Source organism: Xenopus laevis, chromosome 2L (assembly GCF_017654675.1).
Source record: "Xenopus laevis strain J_2021 chromosome 2L, Xenopus_laevis_v10.1, whole genome shotgun sequence".
In the NCBI taxonomy this organism is placed as follows: domain Eukaryota; kingdom Metazoa; phylum Chordata; class Amphibia; order Anura; family Pipidae; genus Xenopus; species Xenopus laevis.
This window is the reverse complement of record NC_054373.1, coordinates 125,791,582-125,813,305: the sequence shown is the minus strand read 5'-3', so window position 1 is coordinate 125,813,305 and position 21,724 is coordinate 125,791,582. Positions and strand designations below refer to the sequence as shown.

The 21,724-nt window shown below is 34.4% G+C and overlaps 1 protein-coding gene across 1 annotated transcript in view; it reads left to right on the top strand.

The window, feature by feature from the left end:
* Positions 1-21,724, top strand: part of clybl.L (citrate lyase beta like L homeolog) — a 180,955-nt gene that overhangs the window by 137,185 nt on the left and 22,046 nt on the right. The window contains 4 exon segments of the mRNA NM_001093877.1: positions 5,177-5,365; positions 12,572-12,673; positions 16,765-16,858; positions 18,588-18,755. Coding sequence (NP_001087346.1) covers positions 5,177-5,365; positions 12,572-12,673; positions 16,765-16,858; positions 18,588-18,755 — 553 coding nt within the window.

The following is a 21,724-nucleotide window of genomic DNA, read 5'->3' as shown; positions in this document are numbered from 1 at the left end:
ACCGACAATTTTGGGAAAGCTTGCAACTAAGTCGTTTGGAGCAGAAAAACATGGGTACACATTTTAGATTCGGTAGAATGTGTACTTTCCAAAAATATATGGTTTTGGGGGTAAACATACATTTCAGTGTTTTTTACCCCACAAAAATGCAGTCAATGTGTTTTTTAGTAGCTAAAGAAAAGTCTTGGACAATTTGGATGTGCTAACTTCATATTGGGGTCTCTAAATGCCAGATGCTTTGGACCCCTGACAATCAGGGTGCTTTTTCTTCGTACCTAATACAGTGTGGCATATGCAGAGCAGCAAAATAAAACCTTTGAAGAGATTTTTCAGAATTTTGATACATTTTTGTAAAAACTGCTACGTTCAGACCAGCTTTGATGTTTGGTAGTTAGGAGTAGAGAGACATAGTTACCCATTTTGGAATTAGCAGAATGTACTTTTCAAAAATATTTGGTTTTCTGAGGTAAATCTACTGTTTCAGGATTATTTGGCCTTGGAATCGAAAGTATGCCGTTTTCTGCTTTAGAGCTTTCAAAATTCGATAATATACTGCCTGTAGTTTTTGCTGTGCAGAAGCCCTTATACTCCCTAAAACTATACATATCTGGTATTGGCACATTCCAGAGACACAAGGCTTTCCAAAACAGTTGAATATTCATGCGTAAAATATTTTTCTGGTATAAATTCATATATTATGAAAAATAGGAATTTTTCATTTGTTTCGGTATTTAGCGCTATAAATCTTTTTGCAGAGGTGGAAATTCATGAAAACCCAGGCAGATTTAGAAAGCTCAGGTTCTCCTGACAAAAAACAATGTATAGTTTTCCTAGGTAAACTAAAGGTTTCCCCTCAGAAAATGCCCCTAAATTGAAAGAGCACAAATTGTTTCAAAAACGTCTAGCATTTTGTGTAACCAAAATGTCAAAGGGTTAAGAACCACCCCCTGGGATTGTACTATTCACAATGCACACAAACAAACCAAGGGAACACATACATGTTGGGTCACATGAGCCAACAAAGTTCTGTCTCTTACTCCCACACTTTTTCCTGTTATAGAAAGAGCTGCAATATTTTTGGTCAGGTGATCTCTGAGGCAGCACACAGACCATCATAAAATGGGGGTTCAAGGTAAACGATGTAAAAGGGCAATATTTACTCTATACTATCTATATTTTCCAGTTTGGTAAGATTTTTTAATATGCCACTTAATATGATATAATACCTTAAGAGTATAGATTTCCTTTAATATAAGGTATAAAATTAAATGGTTGGGCAGGAGAACCAGAAAACTGTTAATATTTTATTTTATATTTGTAATGTTTTAATATGTATTACCAATACTTGTAAGCATTAATATTTAATAATTGTGTTTCTACAAAATTTTTGGTATTACATTTAATTTTAATTAAGCCCAGCAGATGGTAATTGGTATACTTTCTGGTGCGGTAACATATTTTGAGATTTTGACACTGCTAAAAAAAAAAAAAAAAAACTAGCCAGTTGGTGTAAAGTCTTTGATTCTGATTAAAATAACTTTTAAAGAATTCATGCAAAACTGTATAACAACACTAATACTCAACTGATGATGGTTGTTTATGTATTGGGGTGTTTTTAATGATTGAAGATACATTATTCTGACTGCTTGTAAATAGAAAGCATTTAGAGCTTGTTAGTGAGATGTTACATTGTGGCTTTTTGTTGCCATTGTTTTTTTGTGAGACTAGGACATTAGAGAGAGTGTTTAAATTTGAATAGAGTAGTAATCAGACTTTTTTTTTTTGGTTCAAACCCCCTTATTGAGGAGGAAGCCCATTAGCTCATGTATGAAAATATTACGTTGCGTCCTGGGCGTCGAGCCCTGGCAACTTTTCGCTAGCATTACTTTGGCTGTGTGAGTGTTACAAAGCGAAATGAACCTAGCGATCACTTCTGCCTATTGAAACTTTGTTAGTCCTCTTACGGTTAGGTCAATTGAAATAGGGCGGGTACATTAAAGGTGTATGGACTTCTTTAGAGATGTTGCAAATGCTTGAAGTGGCCACTTTTTATAACAAATGTCCAAGGAACCTGAATAAAGACAAAAGAGATCTTTTAATGCCCAACACATAAGCCCACCCTAAAACTAATGTTCCATGACCCTCAAATGCCTGGGGAAAAATGTTAACCCAAAAAAGATTAATAGTTAGGACTTTTGCAGGCGATCCCGCTTAAAAAAAATGGCAAGTTGCCAGCATTTTTACAACTTAAATGCCGGCAGACAGGATATGATGTAACGAATAGTCGCCTGTCAATAGAGTGCAAACAAATGCTAGTGACGATCCCGTTCACTACCGAATTGTCTCCTACACCTGCTAGTAAATTGGTGATATCCCTGCGGATGGGATTTCTGGCGAAATGTCGCTAGCGTTAGCCACTTCGCCTTTTAGTGAATCTGCCCCTATGACTTTTGCACTGACTTTCCTGCAATGTATATAAAAGCAGTCTTGAAAACTAATCATATTTCATATATATTTACTAATCATGTTTCATATTTCTGTGAAAGTTTATGCATTGTATTGTATGCATGAGTCACAGGAATATTTCTCAATGTATTGTAATTACTAACAGGTAAGGCCTTGTAAATCAGTAGCCTGTAGGCTCTCTGGAACTGGAAGGTTTTACTGATCCAACCTGACAGCTGTAAGCTACTGTTTCCTCACTGTCTTAAGCGATACCACATTATAAAACTTTCCTTCTTGAACATTTTTATGTTCATCTGTTTTACATCTGCTGTCTCAATGATTGGTATGGTAATAGAAACTTGACTTTTTGGTCTCACTTTTGCCGCAACATTTACAAACTAGTTTCCTGCAATGGAAAGCATTCTGTTTCTTAAAACTTTTTTTTGGCATGCCAGGATTCTGAAGCTCCCTACACAAATGGCTTATTTCCACCCTAGGTTTGAATGGGATTCCAGAGAATCTATGCAAGGTATATGTGAGTAAGTATTCATTTTGTGGGATGCCTGACCATCTCGCACCAAATTTCAATCTAACGTATGCAAACTAACAATGAGAAAGTTATGTGGAAAAAAAACCCTGGTTTCTTAAAGTGGTTTGTTCTCCTTAGAGATAACAGTTCCTACTGCTTCACTTTAGGTGGTTGTGGGGCTAAAAAAAATTCACAAAGACCCTTACTATATTGTGTTTTAAGTGTGTGCATTGAAATGTATGCATACGCATGAATCGTGTTTAGATTTCATTTCTTTTCTGTAAATAATGGCTCTTTTGTCAAAAAACGTGCATCTCTTTAAAACATACATCAACTGCAAAAACATGCAGAATGCTGCTTTAAAAAAATGTTGGTATGCCAAAACGCAAATCTAAAGTTTTGGGTACAACCAGGCAGAATTAAATGGAAGCAATTAGCTCAGGCTCTTAGGAGATATATATATATATATATATATATATATATATATATATATATATATATATATATATATATATATATATATATATATATATATATATATATATATATCTATATATCTATATATCTATATACTGTATATATATATTATACTGTCACCAGTTCAGTACATGAACAGTCCCTGTCAACTGCCTCTATGCACTAGCAATTCACTCCCGGAACAATTAAAGACAAAATGCTAGACTGTTGTGATGTGGTCAGAAATGAGTCCAGATCTAAATATATAATTATAATACGATTTATTGGAAATAATGTACATTGATTTTAGTCCCCAGATTAATACAGTTCTGTGTTTTTTAAACCACTAAGTCAAAAAAAAAAAAACTCTCAACTTGCTACCTCCAGATCAAGTCAGTAGCTTATTGGCTCCTGTATAGGGCCCACTGGCAGGTTTTGCTCGACTGATATCTGATAGAAAATCAGCCAGCTATCAATCAGGCAGGTTTAAAAATCCCATCGGACAAGAACCACATATTGATGCAGCCCTTTTGCGATGGGCCTCTGCCCAATGCTTCACTGCATTATCCATTTTGGCTGGTCCAACAATCGGGTTCAGATCCACTTGTTTGGCAAACTCACCTAATCAGCTGTCTGGCAGTGTATGGCTACCTTAAAGGGATACTGTCATGGGAAAAAAAAATTCAAAACACAACAGTTAATAGTGCTACTCCAGCAGAATTCTGCACTGAAATCCATTTCTCAAAAGAGCAAACAGATTTTTTTTATATTCAATTTTGAAATCTGACATGGGGCTAGACATTTTGTCAATTTCCCAGCTGCCCCTGGTCATGTGACTTGTGCCTGCACTTTAGGAGGGAAATGCTTTCTGGCAGGCTGCTGTTTTTCCTTTTCAATGTAACTGAATGTGTCTTAGTGAGACATGGGTTTTTACTATTGAGTGTTGTTCTTAGATCTACCAGGCAGCTGTTATCTTGTGTTAGGGAGCAGCTATCTGGTTACCTTCCCATTGTTCTTTTGTTTGGCTGCTGGGCGGAAAAGGGAGGGTGGTGATATCACTCCAACTTACAGTACAGCAGTAAAGAGTGATTGAAGTTTATCAGAGCACATGTCACATGACTTGGGGCAGCTGGGAAATTGACAATATGTCTAGCCCCATGTCCGATTTCAAAATTGAATATAAAAAAAATCTGTTTGCTCTTTTGAGAAATGGATTTCAGTGCAGAATTCTGCTGGAGCAGCACTTTTAACTATTCATTTTAAAAAAATGTTTCTTTCCCATGACAGTATCCTTTTAACACTCTCAATATGTCTATATAACAGTATTAAAGCTTTCCTTTAACTCAATATTAAAGAAGTGGCAATAAGATCAGTCTGCTAATTGAAAAATATCAGTTTGACATTTCTGCTTTAACACATACACAATAATAATAAGGTATCTATCATGTTAATGTATCTATATTGTATGTAGTGGCTATTTCTCATTATACTAAGAAATATAAAGGTAAGCTTACTACAAGACAACAGTCATGAAAAAAGGGGTGCAAGCTGGTTTACAGATCTTTTCTGTTCTAATATTTAACCATTTTAGGTACCGTATGTATGTATATACAAGTATGGTATATATTTATATATATATATATATATATATATATATATATATATATATATATATATATATATATATATATATATATATATATATATATATATATGTAATGAAAATATTTTCTCTTTGGGTTGCAGGTTGAAGCAAGAACAACAATAGTGAAAACACTTGAAGAGCTTGACCTTGGCAGTACAGAGAAATGCGTTAGGATCAACTCTGTCTCTAGTGGCCTTGCAGAAGCTGATCTAGAGGTCATACTGCAGTCAAGAGTCTTGCCATCTTGTATTATGTTGCCAAAAGTTGAATCTTCAGAAGAAGTGGCATGGGTAAGAGCCTAAGTTTTCATTCCATTAGCCAGGCCTTAGGAGCAGTATAAGACATATAGTAATGGTGAAATAATTGCATTTTAGAAATTTGAAAAGGACACAGCATATATTTATGTTAAATGAAAAGACATGAGAGAGGTTATGGAAATGTTTGTTGAATTGACTACAAATTATATAGGGCAAGTAAAGTTTTTCCATTAGCAAGTTACATACAAAGAAAATACAGTCAGTTAAAAATTGCTGATTACACATGTTAGAAATTCACCAAGCTTGCCGTGATCAGAAATTGTCACTAGTTCATAGTGGTTGTCTTATTCTATGATGATTTAGCAGTGAACATAATGACACATCCATTGTGCAGATTTGCTGCTATGGCTTTCTTGCAGTAAAATTGCTGAGATATTGTGCATTTTCAATTTGAGTTGATTGAAACAGAAACCATTGCAATTTGTCTGAAAATTCAGACCAGCCACAACTTCCAATGAGTTTTGCAGTCACAGCTGAAATATACAGACAGTCAGTCACTAGTGTGGTGCAAGGATCAACCATAAAACATGACAGAGAGGACTGTTTTCAAACCCAAATACTTATTTTTAAGACTGTATACAGTTAAGACTAGATGATTATATTTACTATTTCGTTTTTATTTAACTTCTACGAAAACATTTTGTTATGCTTGTACAGTACTGTATTTATTTCCATGGCCTATGTCTGTGTGTCTTTTGCACACTTTCCTAATATGAGAATCGTTCAGCTCAGATTTATTTGTATTTTGTTAAAGTTGGACATGGCACAAGGTCTGTGACTTTGGCTATGCAATGGCTTTTAATGAGTTTTTTTTTAACCCTCTGGGTGCTAGAGCACTGCATAAAAATGTCTTACAAAGCATTATTAAAAAAGATGCCAGTCACAATATAATTCTGCTCAGCAAAGTGTTTGAAACATGCTGCAGAAAGCACATTATCAGCAAATGAAACAAAATGACTATAAAGAAAGGAAAAAGGAATAAGGTCACTTCTTAGGGCACCAAAGAGAACAAACAGGAAGCCTTTAACTAGTGTTTTTAATTAGCACAGATATTATTTCCTGAACAGTTCTCTAGTTCTTCCTTTTTAATTGCTGACAGGTGTGTTTGGGTTTCATGACTGAGTTTTCAGCCAATAAAATCCTGGAAATGTTAAGTGGCATGTCAAAAGTCTTTACAAATAGTGTAAATAATCTAATTGTTTAAAAGAAATGATATAATGTCCGTTTATTGCAGAATCTAAGTATTTTTGTGTGATGCTATTTAAACTATTTCTACCACATTCAGTACCAGACAGTTCCTTATTTATTATGGGGTAGATACCCATACCAAATACAAACATTTCATTTATGGTATATACCAGCACCTTAAACCTTGTTCCTGCATGTTTTCCCCTAATGGAAGACAAATTAGTTACCAATGTAATTTTATATTATAAATATTTGGATGTTGACAAACAATACAGCAAATCATAATAAGATTACAAACAAGCCTTCAAATTGTATATAGCTAATGATTTAGAAGGGATTGGGGAACAGGTGAAGCATTGGCATGAGATTTGTCATTAAATATATTGTTTTAGGATTAGCCAGATGGTGTCAAATAGGCATCCTTAAAAAGATCGGCCTTCAGGGAGTGTTTCAAGGTCTTCAGGGATACATTATTTTGGGCCATAGAAGGAAAGTCCACAGCAGTTCAAAATATTTTTTGAAGCTTATAAGAAGCAAGAACAGCAGGGGTGAATTAAACAATAAGAGCAGAAAAATGTGTTGGGCTGGATTGTTAAGGGTACCAAAGTTTGATGGTGAGATATGTAAAAGTGGGGTTGGAGTATACATCACTCGCTTCATATTACACCATATGTTAGTTTAGTCATAGAGAGGCAACTGGCAAAAGTAGGGATGGGATCCGTTAACCGGAAAAAAATAATTCACATTTTAAAACATTATTTCCATTTTTTCTATAATATCAACACAGTGAGGCTCATTTATAAACAGTGGGCAAATTTGCACCTGGGCAGTAACCCATGGCAACCAATCAAATGATTGCTTTCAGTGCTCAACCTGCAACTGTTTTAAAAAAGCTAATCACTGATTGGTTGCTATGGGTTACTGCCCAGGTGCAAATTTGCCCACTGTTTATAAATGAGCCCCAGTGCCTTCTAGTTGACCCTAACTAAAATATAATTAATCCTTATTGGTGGCAATAATTATTTTTTTAATAGACAAAGATTGGAGATCCAAATTACAAATCTGGAAAATCCCAGGTCCCAAGCATTCTGGATAGCTGTGACAAAACGCCTGTGACAAGTCGCATGGGACAAAAATAAGGTAAGCTAATGCATTGTCGCATGGTGTGGCAGCGTTCATCCGACGGGACATGACTGTCGGTGCAACGCTGCAACACCATGCGACAATGCATTCGCTTACCTTATTTTTGTTGCAGACGTTTTGAAAACGTCCATGTAGTCCTACCCTTAAATGCATGTGTCTTTTAAGCTCTGGAAAATCTATGGTACAGTTGTTTTCGGCTCATTTAACTTTTTCCCCTCAAATTTTAATATGCAAATTAGTGTTTGTATTTGGTTCCTTATTTGGCTCCAAAACTGATAGATTTGGTGCATCCCTAGTAATAAAAAACTTTGCAGCTGATACTATTTTTCTCTTTTTACACAGCTGGAAATGTGTTTGGGTGACAAGTCCCCTTTAAAGATGGTAGTTTCTAAGATCAGTCGTTTGCAGTATCGAACATTAAGGGGCACATTTACAAAGCTCGAGTGAAGGATTCGAATTAAAAAAACTTCGAATTTCGAAGTGTTTTTTGGGCTACTTCGACCATCGAATGGGCTACTTCGACCTTCGACTACGACTTCGACTACGAATCGAACGATTCGAACTAAAAATCGTTCGACTATTCGACCATTCGATAGTCGAAGTACTGTCTCTTTAAGAAAAACTTCGACCCCCTAGTTCGGCAGCTAAAAGCTACCGAACTCAATGTTAGCCTATGGGGAAGGTCCCTGAGTTTTTTTGATCGAAGGATATTCCTTCGATCGTTGGATTAAAATCCTTCGAATCGTTCGATTCAAAGGATTTAATCGTTCTGAGTTTTTTTGATCGAACGAATAATCCTTCGATCGTAGGATTTGCGCTAAATCGTTCGACTTCGATATTCGAAGTCGAACGATTTTAGTTCCTAGTCGAATATCGAGGGTTAATTAACCCTCGATATTCGACTCTTGATGAATCGGCCCCTAACATCATAAAAAGAAACTCTTCAGGGTTACTGTGGTCCATTATTTTAAATTCCTTTGGTATAGAGGTGTCTACAGAACATGACAAATATTTGAAAGGAATCTTTTTTTTTTTTTTTGGTTTGGTACACAGGGCCAAAGAGTTACAGCCTATATATATAAAAAAAAAAAAAGGATAATAATAAATTGTATGGAGGAAATGGATAACAATTTACCATGGGTTAGGTTTCTGCAGCCTCCAATTATTTGATTTGGACTTGTATTATGATGTTCACAGTAATAATCTAATTTCTGGTATCCATTATCACGTTTTCAATTCTTTTAGGTTGATCCTTTTCAGATTGTTTGCTACAAATTCATCAAACATTTTAAGCACATTAATGTAAGGTGTATTGTGTGTTTCTCTTTCAATACCCTTGTGTCAAGATGCAATATGATCAATTTTAAAGGGGTTATTCACCTTTGAGTTAACTTTTAGTATGATGTAGAGAGTGATATTTTGAGACAATTTGTAATTGGTTTTCATTTTTTATTATTTGTGGTTTTTGCAACAACAATACATGTTTAACCTTACAGAGCATTTGTTTTATAGATGGGGTCACTGACCCAAATTTGAAAGCTGACAAGAGTCAATAGAAGAAGGCAAATAATTCAAAAACTATGAAAAAATAAATAATGAGGACCAATTAAAAAGTTACTTAGAATCCGCCATTCTTTAACGTACTAAAAGTTAACCTGAGGGTGAACCACCCCTTTAAGGTGTTATGGAAGATAAGAATACATCTCTGCTCTTCCATTATGATGATACTTTGTAGTGTTTTCATTACTAGAAGTCTGTTAGGTTAAGTGGTCCATAAAATTAATCCCAGTGGAGTGTACCGGACTACAAGTTGATTCATTGTCTAAAACCCGATGATATGTTTGCTATATACCCTATGATATATATTTGCTTTATGTAGGTGAAGTTGGTTTATGCTTCCTTAATTAATACACCTCTGCTGAGCATGCATCTCCTAACAGGTATAAAGTAAAAGCAAAACCCATTTTCTTTGGTCACTCAAAAAGTTCATTAATAAAGTTTTCTTCCAATTTTCTTCATCTCATTCTAGCCATGTGTAAGATCTCCTTTTATTATAACAGTAAAATACACATTTCTTTTAGGGAATGCTGACTTCAAGATATGCAATGTACCTATCTTTCTTCTCACATTTTTGGTTATGCTTTGGATGATCAATGACAAAAAATTGAAAGTTGTTGGTCATTGTCTATATAATATATATATTATACTGTATGTGTATGGTAGGTTCTGTACTTGATGTGATAAAGAGTCAAATGGCAGGTTAAAGTTTTATCTTTGTGTCTCATTTGAACTGTGTTTAATCCTTTTGTTCCACTCAATTTAATATAATACACTATCAAAATCCTTGTGCTACTGTAAAAATAACTTGTTGGGCTTTATCTTCTTCTATATCTACTTCTGTTGAAAACTTATTTACTTGTGTTTCAGAATATAAATAAAGCAAATGTCCTCTATGAATCAATGCCTTGTAGTGCATTGCTGTTCTCTGTGAAAAAAACTGTACCAAAATCAGAAGGTCCCATTTCACTGCTCCCTTGCTCCTTTCCAGACAGACAAATGCATCCTCCTCCTTCCTCCTTCTTGACCTTTATTTTGAAGATTATTTTAGCCATCGACTTGCCGTTAGACTGAGACTCCTCCTCCTCCTTGCTTCTTTCGTTTTCTCTGACTCATTTCAATGAAAAGCCTTTCATCTAAAGAATGTCTTACACATTTTAACACCTAGTTTTTTTTTAGCTAATTCTTTTTTTATTGAAAGAAGAGGGGTTTTTTTTGTATTACACCAGACATCCTTTCTGATTTTTTTTTTTTTTTATCCCCTCTCATTTTTACTTATGTTAAGCAGAAAACCTGGAAGCTGATGCACAACTGAAAGATGGGCTTACTTGTTTTCTTTTGTGCTACAATCCCTTGCTCTCCTTTTGTCCTTAGTGTGGCTACTTGTTTGACTGGCATGGCTTATTGGACTATAATAAGCGTAACTCTGCCTCCTTTGTACTGGGACAATTCTCCCACAAATCCTGAACAGTGGGCATTCTTCCTTACACACTACTGGGTGTGCACTGGAATTGAAAGAATTGCTGAAGCCTGCTACTTCATTCCCTCCCCAATCTCTTTGTTTTGTGGGTTTTTCCTCTACCAGTGCTCCCCACCCCTCAACACCTTCTTACTTTGCCAGGCCGGAAACATTTAATTGTCCTGTTTTACAGAGAGAGAGAAAAAAAAAATATATGAACTGAAAGCTGCCTCTAGGCTTGCCTTTTAACTTTTTTCTATAAACAAATATTATTTTAGGGAGTACATGTTGGGACTCCATTTGAGATACCAGAAGCTGTTTTTCCTAAAACGCAGATGCTATAATAATATTTAATATATACAGACTAATGAATTTTTTTTTTTTAATCCATGTTTTAAAAATGAAAACATTTTTAACATTTACTTTATTGGGTTAACCTTTAAGTTACAACACAACTAATGCATATATATATTTATATATTTATATATTTATATATATATATATATATATATATATATATATATATATATATATATATATATATATATATATGTGTGTATATATAGATTGTTTAGCAAAGATTGAACTTCATGCACGTCTAATGTTTTTGTTTTGCTGTTTATGTAAAATCAAATTTCTTGATGCATATATAACTTTTGCAGTTTTAACTCAGAAAAGTTATTTGGTTTTGCTTAATTAGTAAATGCTATTGTAGTGGCCGGATGTGTATTACATATCGGACCATTCCATACTTTGATTTGACCACATAGGGGAGGGTTCAAGTGACGGAGGAGGGGGATGTGGGGAAAAGCTAAAGGGGATGAAATAACACCTCTAATCCAGCTTCTGGTAAATGGGCTGCCAGCTTTTAGAATGAGTTTCCCTTCTATTAGTCAGAATATTATGCTAAGCCGTAAGCATTAGTTTTTTATGTTGCCATAGCAGCCCTGTTCCTGCAGGGTTGTGACCTGTGATGATTACAGTACAAAGCGTATAGGGTCTTGAAACCCCCTTTGAAGATGAAAGTCTTTGATGGTTTATATTTATGCAAATCTCTTAGATATGATTTACCCAACTGAGATTGAATAGAGAGATGATTAAAATTCTCAGTTTCTTTGATATCCACCAATGGCAGAATATTTCCTAAAAATGAATTCGACAAACCTGTAATTCTTGCCTGTTTTCACAAATTGTGTTATCTTACCTGTAAGATGTTTTCTTATCTTCCTGAAAATTGTTCATCAGGACGCATATTGCAGACATAATCTATTTTTTTTTCAATGAAGTAGAAAATCCATTCAAGAGCTTTTGTATGTTTCCAATTGATAGAATTTGGATTTTGGAATGCCCCCCTGGCAGCTTATATCTCACTGTGAGTTTGTCTCATAGAAAAAAAAATAAAAAGCTTTGCCCTTCAATGAATGAAACTTCCTTCCTAGGTAAGTTCATGCTATGAATAAAAGAAAGATTGGCAAAAGTTTAATGGTTGAGCCATTTGTAGTTCAGCATCCCCTCGGAACACATTCAGTTACTATGTCAGTGTAATAAAAGGTAGGCCAAGGGCAAAATAATATAATTGGGAAATTTTCTATCACCTTTCTGAGTATTTTGCACAAAATTAATGAAAGTGTCCTGGATAAAATTCAGTTTTCATATTGAGCAATTTTAGATGATTCTTTACATACAAATATATCTATTTACTAGAGTTGCTGTTCTTACTTTCTGTTATTCCTTTATCGGGCAAACTTTATCGTTCAACACTGCACTTAACTTCATATACATTTCAATCTATGTTAGCATATTTATTAATAAAGACATACATTTGCTTTCAGTTTGCAGATAAGTTTCTACAGTGTTTGAAAGGCAGGGAGCTGGAGCAGCCAATGCATTTGATTATTTTTGTGGAAACAGCTGTGGGATTACTGAACTTCAAGGTAAGAATATCTGTATCTGAATTCAAATCTATCTATGGATATATATTGCAGCATTTCAAAACAAATCACGGCTAAGCATAGCATTGTTTCTAGAAACTTCCTGTTTGTTTAGTGATCGGTAATGATTTTTTTTTTCTTTCATTCCATGGGTAAAAAAGGAATTATAGATACCGTCCAGGCGTCTATAAGTGCACCAAGAATAGCGAAGTTGTTATATGAGAATGCTGCACACGAGTATGGTCAAATTTGGGTGTGCTCCTGCACATGCCAGCAACTGTACATAGGGCAGGATGCACCAAATCTGCCTACATAGAAATGAGTGTAGCACATCAAATGCCTGATTCTGCTCTGTGAGGGAACAGTACTCCATTATTATACTCCAAATTCAAGTTTCTTTAGTAATTCTTATGTTAAATAAACATGCAAAAATTAAATCTATGAGTCATTTAATAAGTTGCTTAATATTTTTAGGCTTCTTCTAGAACCCCAAAGACTTCTTCAAAATAACAGTAAAATGTACAATTCTACAATACATAGAACAAGCTGCAGATTTGCATTTTAGATTTTCATTTAAACAAATATAACTTCTTCCCGTGCAGTACATGGATGCATTTAGTAGAGTAACCATTGCTCTTCTGTTTTCATGGACAAAAAGGATTAAAGAAAAAAGCCGTTAAATGTGATGAAACTGTCTGTAAGTCTTAATTCACTATGAACATAATTCCTGAATACTCTTTTCTTAACTTGACATTTATTCATTTTTATCAACATTAAATCAGACTGAAGTTTTTGCAGATATTCGCGATAGGGGATTAACTATGCAAGCATATTTTTAGATTTCAAGATTTTCTGAAGTATTAAGTAAATAAATACAATGCTAATTGTTTGCCTATGTTTCACTTGACTAAATCAAGCATTAGTGTTAAGTTATGAGATGGCTAATTCCAATGCTGCTTGCTTTATATGCCCAGTCAAATATCAAGGTTTTTGTTTTTTTGCTTCTGTAGATCACTAAATTAAACGTCCTCAGTATTTATTTCTAATTGAATAAAAATGTTAAAGGAATGATTTGTATGTTAGCCCCAGCGGGGAGGTGTCAATGCACAACTTTGTTTTGTACTTAGAGCACAGTAAATTGACTTGGTAAAATGTGTTTTCCTATATTTCCTGTAATTGAGATATTGTGGAAAAACTTCACTATTATTTTAGCCTTAAATTAACTTACATTTAGCCTGGTGGGGGAATCAGACTGTTTAACTGGAGATCAATGGATTCTCTGCAGCAAGAGAATTTGTCTTACACGTATCTGCTTACACAAAAGTAATCTTTAAATGTAAAATTAAAATAATATTAAAGTATGTGACACTCAAAATAAATATAACCTGTCCTTGTTTGGAAGTGTTTAGAGGATATCCCATATTGATGGTGCATTTAAATTAATTTGAGAGTAGTCACTTGGTACAAAGTACAAAAGAGACTGTGTGTTGCTCGGTCTAGTGAACCTTTAACTGCAGTCTGTAAAAGAAAGGGTCACGGCAAATTAATCCCATTCTATGACAGATATCACTTTTTGAGAAAAAGTTTCACTGAGGGGGGGTATTTACTAAAACTCTAATTTTTCTAATATTTTAATAAAATCAAATTCAACCTAACTCCCATCAATGAATTTATCAAAAATTTTGGTAGTGTGGGGAAAGTCTTGAAAAAATCGTGCGACAATTGGATTCATGCAACTTTTTTAAATTTGATGCTCGAATCATGCAACTTTTTCGATTGTCACCCGATAACGTAGACTTTTTTGAATTATTGAACGAAAAGCAGCACTGATCACGAGGGCAAGAAACATCTTCAAATTGTAAAAGGGACATCTGCCATTGACTTTTTAATGACAGGTTTTAGCTGGAGTATTTTGGATTTTTAGTAGCTTTGGAGTATAATGTCATTTTTTTTCCCTTAAAAAACTCGACCAGAAGAATTTGAGACGTACTAAATAGGCCCCTAAATGTAGACTAAATAAATGTTTATTATGTAATGTAGGGTAGAACTTACTAAACAAACAAAATCATAGATGAGGAGGGCTGTACAGAATAGTAATTGAACAAATGAATAAGTTAATGGGTGAATAATATATAAAAATGTTACTCTTTTCTCATAAGGCAGGTACTTAGAACCAAGAGTCCATATCCTGACAAATAAGCAGAACTGATCTTAATGGTCTAATAATGTTATTGGCTGTTATCATAACACAGTGCACATTGTGAATTGTTTTGCTGGTGCCATAAATGTGCATACTTATGTGTCTGCAATACCATTGCCAGATATCCCAGTGTAGAGATGTGTCCGAATCAAGGGCTTGATGTAAATAAGATCAATGGACAAATAGTTAGCTATATAACCTGCCTACCATAACTGTTACAAGTTATTGCTTTGTCATTTACACAGGACTTGGAAAAATCCACTGGCATGCAGGGAATAATGCTAGCAGGGCGAACCTTTGCAAAATTTATTGCGTGATACAACTTGCCCCGAAACGTTGCATCATGCAATACATTTTGCAAGGGTTCGCCCTGCTAGCATTATTCCCTGGGTGCCGGTGGATTTTTTCCTAGTCCTATGTGGTTGTGAGTCCCGCACTGAACACCAGGGGTTTGCGGTTTTTGGAGCGCCAGGGTGTGCGAATGGAATCTATCTTCAACCTTTGTCATTTGTACAACATGCTAACCTGCTAACAGTGTTGTTTCTAAAATACAACTTTAATTATGTTACATTAAAATCGAGCTGATTCATTAATTCCTTAGGGTTAAGGAAGGATATGTAGTCATTCTGTGTCCCTAAACATTTATAAATCAATTTTTATTTAACACTAATCTACCAATGTCTATTGGTTAGTGGATCAGATTCATCCAATCTGCCTGTATCGTGCCCCTCCTCTTTAGTAAATTAGTATTTGTTTTGTTTGAACTGCTATAATTGGATAAAAGGTTTAGGGTGTATAAACTAGCTGCATTTTGCCACTTTATAAAGGCCTCTAGGTAATAAAAGTGGTTTATATTGCGTGGCAAGTTCTAATTTTTGCTAATGTAGACACATAATAGTAGATTATTCATGGTAATTCAGCATCACTAGTTTATAGGTGCACCCCTTAATTAAAAGTTATTTGCTATTGGTGACTGCAAGTTAGCACTTTCAAGTCAGCTTTTCTGTTCAGCTTGTAAGGGCACAGGGTTCACATATTGTGTTTTTAGGCATGGTCATATTTTGAGAATGTACACATAATGACTAGACAATAGTAGGAAATTACACCAGGCAGGTTAGTTCCTTATCTTTCTCTATATCAAATGATAGACTATAAGTCTGATTGCTTCTATGCTTCTGTGTAGTCTATTAAGCTTTACTACATGATATCATGGTACCCATGATACATTGCACATGAGAATGAAAATCAGATATACTTGAAGAGTTATTGACAAAGGTGTGCCTGTTTTTCAAAACAATTTTTTTTCTTTTTTTCCCCACTAATTATTATTAAAATGCCATTTTAAGTATGTACTATTCCATCAGCAAAGACTATATAAATAGAACCCTTGAATTTATTTAGATCAAGAATGATACTAATAATTATACTAGAATTATAATAATAATGGCTATAACAAAGAATAGAAAGACAAAATATAAACTGACCATACATTAAGTCATATTGAGGTTGTTTTCTACTTCATTTCCTGTTCATCACTTCTTGTGGCGGCCCTTTGTAAAAGCAGTTTTGCCAAACCATCCTGTGATCCTGTTGTAATGAAAAAAGTCTGTCTAGACAGAAGATCAAGAGTTTCAGTTTATCCTATTCAAGCATGGGGAGGTGAACTGTGAACATAAAGGCACAACACCTACCTCCTGTTTCCCTTGTCATCCTACAAGCAAAGGAGTTGTTCAGGTCAGTTTGGCCATATGTGTGTGTGTGACCAAACTGTACAAAGTTGGTTACATATCCTAAAAATTATCTGTGCATGTCCAGCTCTAAAATAAAGGTTTACTTTTCAAGCTTCAGTTTGATTCAAAAATCAGTTTGAATTTTTAAAAAAAATTATTTGCAGGGTGTTTGTGAAGAAGCTTTGCAAAGGGGACCTAAAGTTGGTTTACACTTGGATGGTGTGGTCTTTGGAGCAGAAGATTTCCGTGCAAGCATAGGTTTGTATTATTGTATTGCAAAGTTACAGATAAGAAAGCACTAATTAAAGTAATTAAGTATAGTAGTGTATTTAATTTTCTGCATTAACTATAACTACAAAAAAAAGTTTATATATATAAATATATATATATATATATATATATATATATATATATATATATATATATATAAGAAAAAAGGAACCGCACACACAGGTCTTTATAGTGCAAAACAAAGAATAGTAGGCTTTATTACGACGTTTCGGCTCCTATACTCGAGCCGTCATCAGGAAGTTTTACTATTCTTTGTTTTGCACTATAAAGACCTGTGTGTGCGGTTCCTTTTTTCTTATTAATTACTATTTATAACCAGCACCCAGGCATCAACATATAGTGACAGGTGCACTAGCTTTGTTTTATATATATATATATATATATATATATATATATATATATATATATATATATATATATATATATATATATATTTGGATGTGGATCTCCTTTTCATACTTCATCAATATCTGGGTGCTAAAGTAAAGAAATAAATAGCTGGTAATCCAAAAAAACTGCTGTCTAAAATAAATGTTTCAAAGATTAATGGGGTTATTAATAAAAGTTTGCCCAGGAGTAGTAACCCATAGCAACCTATAAGCAGGTAGCATTTACAGGTCACCTGTTTAAAAGCAAACATCTTATTGGTCGCTGCGGGTTACTGCTCCTGGGCAAACATAGTGCCTGTTATTACACATGGGGGTAAGCAGTTTAAGAACAAAGTTAAACAATTTGAAATTAGTGAAAAACAATGTCAGGAACTGTCTGGTTGATGGGTTTATTTTTTATTTATTGTGTGGGCAAACCCTTATGAAGCAAGCAGACAAAATGATATGTTTTGGTTCATTTCACGACAATATATAATACATATTATTTTCAAATGTGTAACAAATACATATTCTGGGAACCTTAACTACTCCTACTACTCCTTTGCAAAAGTGTTGTTGCAATTAATGCGGTAAAAAAAATGTAAAATCACCTTTCCCGTTCCCATGAGAAAAGGTAGTAATTTGTACCTGCATTGGAATGAAGAAAGAAAATGATGGAAAAGACATGTCTATCAAGTTAAACTACCCAGATCACACCCATATTTGCTTAGTGAAATGGTGTTAGAAACTAGCTCATTTTTCCCATCTGTGTTCCCCAGATCAGTGACTTTTTGGATAAACAGTCAAGTAAAGCATGAGAAACTTTAATGATTTGTTAATTAAGAAGAACCCCTTCCTTTACTACTAGTTAAGATGTTATAAAGTAATAATTAAAGTTATGGTTCTGGCAGTAACCAGAATATTTTTTTTATGGTGTGTGTCTAGGAGGAGAAAAATGTAGGGGTAGGCTCTTTTATAAGTTCTTCTGTAAAGCCTTCTATTGGTAGTCTCCACAAACAAAAATGTCATCTATCTACCTTAGTTACAAATTATTTAAACTCTGGCACATGGATGAACTTTTTGTAATTTTCCACCCTAAACTGTATGATCAGAGGTCCATTTAATTAAGGGCCTCTGTATAGAAAGATTTGGTTTATCAATGTTCAATTCAATCCCACCAGGTGACCTATTTTTATATGTGTGGAGGACCATCAGCTGACGCAATCGGTTATATCTTCTCTGTAACATGAACTGATGAACTGAGTACAATTGCACTATATGTAATAATTATGTTTATAGTAATTGGCTTCTGCTTGGTAATAATACAGGTTCCACAAGTAGCAAAGAAACATATGACCTGCTTTATGCCAGGCAAAAGATTGTTGTTGTGGCCAAAGCTTTTGGACTGCAAGCAATCGATCTTGTGTACATTGACTACAGGGATGGAGATGGACTTAAGCGACAGTCACAGGAAGGAGCCATGATGGGATTCACTGGTATGTATTATCAGTTGCCATTAGTGAATTATTTTTTAAGTTCAAATTGTGACATGTAAGAATTATTATCATGCCAAGACTTGACACCAATACATTGTTTATAGGATAATAGCATTTTATCAGCCACTTATTATTATTATTAGTCATTTATAGCAATCACTGCAAAACAAAGTAAATGAAGTGACATAACGTTTTACACAGAGCACAGTAATGTTTTGGACATTGTGAGAACTTAGACATGTACAGCAGATGATACAATTGGACATGTTTTGACTGCTTGGATCTGCCGGACAAAGCAGTTACAGAGATGCTTAGACTTTTTTGTGACCATAACATGCCAGTCCACACCTTAAAGAATTAACCATGTTATCAGGATACAATTTTGTTTTGAGCTTTTAATAATTTTTCTTATGTTCTCTAATAAACTGCCTTTAAATAATATTAGAAATAAAGTGTAAAAAAGCACCAAACATTTGTTAACATTTGTAAAATCAGCATCCCTTGATTGTAAGATTACATGATTACAAGGCCATTTCCTGATTTCAAAACCAGTGCTCATTTCTCCTCTGCTATAAGCGTCAGGCAACAAATTTAGATGGGAAGTTTTATGTAACAGGTACTGAGTCATAATAACGATGCATAGTTAGTACTTAGATTAGGTATACCAATAATAATCTCAGTGTCTGACACAGTTATTGTTAAACATTATATAAATTGAATATATGGATACAGTTCGTAAAATTCAAAATAAAATTCCAAACTATGTTGCTTTAAAATATAACCATTTGGAATACCATCTTACTTGATTCAGTTTCAGCACAAGGAATCCTAAAATAATCATTTACATATAATTAAATGATCTTTAAATGAAATTTAATGTTTGCACTCAAAATCAGAACTGTGCTGCATGTACATTGACCCATACCATCACTTTATGAAGGGATAGAATTACACTGTATCCCCCTATTTTTATTTTTTAACCCAGCGTAGAATGTTACAAGCCTTACTGACTACATCCTGGTCTTGCCTGCTACATACCAGTCTAGTATCTACAAGTACAGAAAAACTTGTCTCCATCAAATGAAAAATGTCAAACAGTCCCACATCCTTCTGATCAGGAAAACTTTTTAAAAATGTAGATATAGCCCAATAAAGTCATACAAGACATCATTATGGCAGCTGAATTAACCCATTAAACAAGGACTCTGGAACAAGGCAGAAGTGACTTGTTTGTGAGAACCAGGAAGGAAACAGGATTGATGGTTCTTTGTGTGAAGATAATGGGGCAGGGGAGGACAAGTCAAGTATTTCAAGAGAAAATGGGTTTTCAGTGTTGTCAGTGTTTTTGAAACCAGTATGAAGAATGCAGAAATAAGCCAAAACAGACCTTTTCAGAACATAGCAACATTCCTCCAGGTTTAGTTCGACTACCAGGTGATTTCCGTTGCCCATATCATCATTTCTTGTCAACAACAGAAAAAGGTACTAGCAGAATCGGGTTCAACTTAAATATCAGAAGCATCTGCCACAATAGTAAATGGACACTGGAACTGTTAAAGGGGAACTATCGCGAAAATGAAAATTTAATATAAGCTTCAGCATACTGAAATAAGAAACTTTCTAAATACAATCAATTAAATTTTCTATACTGCTTCTGAAATAATCAAGGTTATCTTCACTATTTCTCTGTTAGCATCTGTTTCTCTTCATTCTCTCTTCATGCAGGAGTTGGGTGTCAGATAGTCATGGACAGTTAGATCCAATATATCTTATAGGGGGTTCCTTTTGCCTACAAGATGTATTAGAGCTCACTCTATTAAAATCACCAGACATCATGTCTCTCTGCATGCAGGATTTGTGCAAAAGGCAGTTATTTTGTTACATTTTGTTTGTACTGGAATGAGTTATTTGAGTGAACTCTAATACATCTGCTAGGAAAGGAAGCCCCCATAAGATATATTGGATCTAACTGTCAATGAATATCTGACTCCCAACTGCTGCATGAAGGCAGAAAGAAGAGAAACAGATGCTGACAGAAGGATAGTGAACATAAACTTCATTATTTCAGAAACGATGCAGAATATTTAATTTAATTTATTACAAAGTTTCTTATTTTAATATGCGGAAGCTTATATTAAATTTTCATTTTCGCAATAGATCCCCTTTAAACAGATCATAAGCATGTTAGGCTTATGGGGTTTAGGTAGGTTTAACATATGTTTTAGTGAGTGCAGTGCTCTAAACCTCAATTTGACGAAAGCTCTTTATAGGGCATATACAGTAGTTAAAAGAGAACGATACCCCTGCAATGAATACTAAATCAAAGAGAGTGTATATCATATTAAGTGGCCTATTAAAGCATCTCGTTAAACTGAATATATGTATCTGTAAATGTTTTTTTACCTTGATCCACCATTTTGTGATGATCTGTGTTCTCCCTCAGAAATCACCTAACAGGTAATAATACAGTTCTAACTCGTAACAGGAAGAAGTGTGGGAGTAAAAGACAGAACTTTATCCATTAATTGGATTAAGTGACCTAACATGTATGTGTGCCCTTGGTTTGTTTGTGTGCACTGTGAATCATATGATGCCATGGGGTGACCCTTAGTATTTCAAATGGCAATTTTCTATTTAGGATTACCCAATGGCACATAATACTAAAAAAGTATATTTTTATGAGAATGTTTGTTTTAGATAAAGCAGTGTTTTACATATGGGACCTACATTGTCTGGGGGTACAGTTTTCCTTTAAACTCATTCCATAGGGAGATGGATATCTCTGAAAACCACAGGAACAGGCCAGTCTGGTACTGTATAACTTTAATGTATTGGAATTTTGAGATTCCAGTACTGTGATTTTGATCTTGGCAACAAAATCAATGTATCATCTTGGCAGACAATAACAAAATAATTGAGCAAGTACTAAAGAGTTTCCTTAATAAAATCTGAAAACATGAAAAGAGCGT